This window comes from Engraulis encrasicolus, chromosome 16, assembly GCF_034702125.1.
Source record: "Engraulis encrasicolus isolate BLACKSEA-1 chromosome 16, IST_EnEncr_1.0, whole genome shotgun sequence".
Lineage (NCBI taxonomy): Eukaryota > Metazoa > Chordata > Actinopteri > Clupeiformes > Engraulidae > Engraulis > Engraulis encrasicolus.
In genome coordinates this window covers 22,107,829-22,111,289 of record NC_085872.1, presented here as the reverse complement: position 1 = coordinate 22,111,289, position 3,461 = coordinate 22,107,829, and the positions used below count along the sequence as shown (strand labels likewise).

At 41.9% G+C, this 3,461-nt stretch overlaps 1 protein-coding gene across 1 annotated transcript; it reads right to left on the bottom strand.

The window, feature by feature from the left end:
• Positions 1–967: 967 nt before the first annotated feature.
• On the bottom strand, positions 968–3,197 carry cldn11a (claudin 11a). Its single transcript, XM_063220295.1, has 3 exons — positions 2,775–3,197; positions 2,274–2,438; positions 968–1,846 (listed from the first exon to the last, which is right to left on the bottom strand). The coding sequence occupies exons 1-3, from the start codon at positions 2,998–3,000 to the stop codon at positions 1,593–1,595; spliced, it is 645 nt and encodes a 214-aa protein (XP_063076365.1). The 5' UTR covers positions 3,001–3,197; the 3' UTR covers positions 968–1,592.
• Positions 3,198–3,461: the final 264 nt, after the last annotated feature.

Below are 3,461 nucleotides of genomic sequence, written 5' to 3'. Positions count from 1 at the left end.
TTTCGCGAAGGATTCCTCTGACACAATTGTAGCCCACTCAATATTTTGGGTGACGACGGCATCATTAAATCTTGCCCATCTCTTTTGAGGTCTCTCTCTCTCACAATACACGTAACACGCTGGTCAGTTTTTTTGACATTGTTATGCTATGAGTTCTTAGTATGACTGCAGTTCAAGTTCCCTACTTCCAACAGTACCTGACTGACTTCTATGCAACTTCTAGCCTAATTGAACTACAACATAATTATGTGAGTCCTACTCATGACCATTGTTATTCAGACCAGTGAAGCTACCACAGCACAGACAGTCAAGTGTCTCATTTCTGCTGCAGAATATTTTACACAGTAAAACGAAACTCTGGCAAGGAATGGCTCCATAGTCGGTCACCGTGGCAATCCTCAGGAATACAACTGTAATGATCTGGGTGTGCGAGTCATGATTCGCAATGCCAAGTGTAAGATCACCTCAGATGACACACATGCTTGCTGATGCACAGGGAGTGTTGACAGTTGTCCAGGGGGGAAATGTCAATAAATTAGTCTACATGTCATTAATCCCAGGGCTCATCTGCGTCACTGGGGTCACCTTGACAGATGAGCACGCCTGTGAGGCCTTAGTCATAGGCCATCATTGGCTAGGGAGTCAACAATCATTTACGGCTACTAAAAAAAAAACATGCAGCCTTGTGTAGATTTGTCTTTCCAATGGAAGAAAACTGTACATGGACTTCAATGCTGCATGGTTTTGTTTCAGGGGTGATACAAATGTTTTCTTAGATGTTATTTTGCTTAAACAAAGAACTATGCAGGAAGGCAACAATGCACTTTAGCAGTTAATTTAAAAAAAAATGTTGCAAATACAGCACTCCATCACATAAAAAGGTGTTGTCAAAACCTTGATCAAAAATATTATTTTGACATAATAGTTTTCCAATAACACCATTACACAGAAACAAAGTGTAAAGCGTGAAAGAAGTTGTTTATTAAAAATAAAAAATATAAATTGATACAAATGTTGCAATAAATAAAAGAAATCACAAACTACGTCGTAAATGTCTTACAAGTTTCTAGAAAAAATAGAACACTGTTAGAGAGGAACTGGTTACATATGTCTTTTCACCTTTTTGTTTCAGGAAAAAAGTATGTCGATCATCTCAGATGGACCAAGCCCACATTTCAAATGAATTTGTGTTAGTTAGGTTTTTTTTTTTTTTGAAAATGCAAAATATAATGAGTCTACTTCCATTACAAAAGTTTAAACAGCATTTTGCTCATTGCCGGCGACATACATACGAAAAAAAAGTTTGGAATAATGTCCACTCAGTTCTGGTTTGGCTGACAGTGGGCTGGAGTTATGTAACTGCTGGGTGAGTCTCTGCCTCAGTATGCACCGCAACTGAGGCACCTGATAAGAAGAGCTCTAGCCATGCGCAAAAGTCCCTTCTAGTCTCCAAACAAGCGTCCAATTGTCCCAGCCAGGTAGCGCATAGTGGACATATCGTGTGATAGCGAGGAAAAAAATGGCACATTAAAATGCACACACAATAGTCTCAGTTCTCCGAGTTGTTCAGCACGACTAGCTCAAACTTCACATCACACGTGTGCGCTTTTGGCGTGGTTGGTGGATGGCGGAACGGTGTTGGGTCCCTGTTTGGAGTAGTAGAATCGGTTGTGGTCAGCGTACGGAGCGGGGCTTTCGGCGCTGCAGCAGGTGATCATGCAGCCCCCCAGCAAACAGAATGCGGCACCAACCCATCCTGCGTAGAGCGAGAATCCGAAAGACATGAGGCTCTCCTCTCTATGGGCACCAATGGGAAACCACACCGTGGAGACGATCCCACACATGGCTGTAAAGACAAAATCGATTTAAAACATTAACTGGTGATACTGAAATGCGCACTAGAGTTGTTGCTTTTTAATAGGCCTACACCTTGTCAGGTCATATGAAATATTCAGGAAGATTTTTTTTTCTCCATAGGCGGGCCACTGGTCATGGCAAATTTGTCTATTTTAAGTGCAGGTTGCAGTGGTCAAATCAAAGGGAATTTGGAACAGGTCATGGTAAATTCCATCGGTAGAGGAAGTGGAACGGGCGTGGGCCATTGTACATTTTCCAAGTTAAGGTATGTCGACCCACCCAGAATTAGCTTATGTTCCATATCAGTTAATTCCATTTCAATTCATTTTGTCCACATTGTGTGCGTAAAATAAGCATGAATAGGACCGCATAATTAAGTCAACAACAGAAACAAGGTAATAGCGGTGTTGATTTACCTATTATCAGAATGAGTACCCCGCCGAATACAGAGCGTTTGTTTTTAGCGCTCTCTGGCTCATTTCCCAGGTTGATGCAGGGCATGGAGCACAGCACGAGCGCCACAGCGGGCAAACCAAGGATCGACGCCGTGATCATCAGAGCACGACAGGTCTGGATGTAAGCTATAGAGGTAAAACAAAAATACGTTGGATTTGGCCAATTATTTCACACGATCACACATTGTGCTCATAGAAGAAACCATATAGGTTGCCCACTCGTTCATTGTAATATGTAGAATGACAGTATGACAATAACTACCAAACTTTGCCAAACGCAAGACTCCTTGCAGGTGGTGGAGCATTAGGCCTACATTTCAAACCACAGGGTGCTGCCAGGCGTTAAATTATTTCACATAGGCTACCAACCATGCTATTGTTTTTAAATGTTGGTAGGCTATCCTAGTTTCATTCCTGACAATCCACACAAGAGTGTTGCATATTAGGCTACAACTGACTTACCAGGTAAATCCAAAATCTGTACGAGTGAGGTGCAGTGATACAGTGCGGTAGAGATCACACACTCCGTCCATAACCCTCTGGCACCCAGTTCGTCCATCTTTTTGCAAGTATTTGGTCCATATTTGCAGGTCACAACCCAGTCATTTGTCGCCGTGGCAATGACGAGTCCTATCCATCCGATGGAACTGACGATGAACCCGCTTAACAGCAAACAGGTGTTCGCCATGGTGTATTTTTCCCCACAAGAAAGTCGCGAAAATCTTCCACAGCCAAAAATCTAAAGTTTGGTTATTAAAGACCAATTTTTCAAAGCTATCTGTTCGATTACCCGTTATTTCCAGTGGCAAACCGTTATTCTGTAAATGCTGTTCTTGGTAAATTTGATTAGTGGCTGAAAAGATCATAGAAGTCCACCTGATGGATAAGTACGCCGAAAAGTGTTAAAACATATTCACGGTCGGTAGTTTTATATCAGAAGTTTTTTTTCTAGAGGAAAAAACAATGCTCAAAACTTTCAGCCAATCACATTTTTCAAAACATTGAACCCCGCGATGTTCCCACCCTCATAACAGAGAGAGAGAGAGAGAGAGAGAGAGAGAGAGATCCACTTGTAAAGAAAACGTAGGCCTACAAAATTATACAATTCATTTCATAAAATGGCAGTAGGCCTACTCGTGGTCAGCATTG

Excerpts from the sequence above, each read along its gene's own strand:
- cldn11a (XM_063220295.1), bottom strand. The coding sequence starts at position 3,000 with ATGGCGAACACCTGTTTGCTGTTAAGCGGGTTCATCGTCAGTTCCATC. Across the intron at positions 2,439-2,774 it reads ACAGATTTTGGATTTACCTG|CTTACATCCAGACCTGTCGT; the intron begins GTAAGTCAGTTG and ends TTACCTCTATAG. Across the intron at positions 1,847-2,273 it reads GGTACTCATTCTGATAATAG|CCATGTGTGGGATCGTCTCC; the intron begins GTAAATCAACAC and ends TTGTCTTTACAG.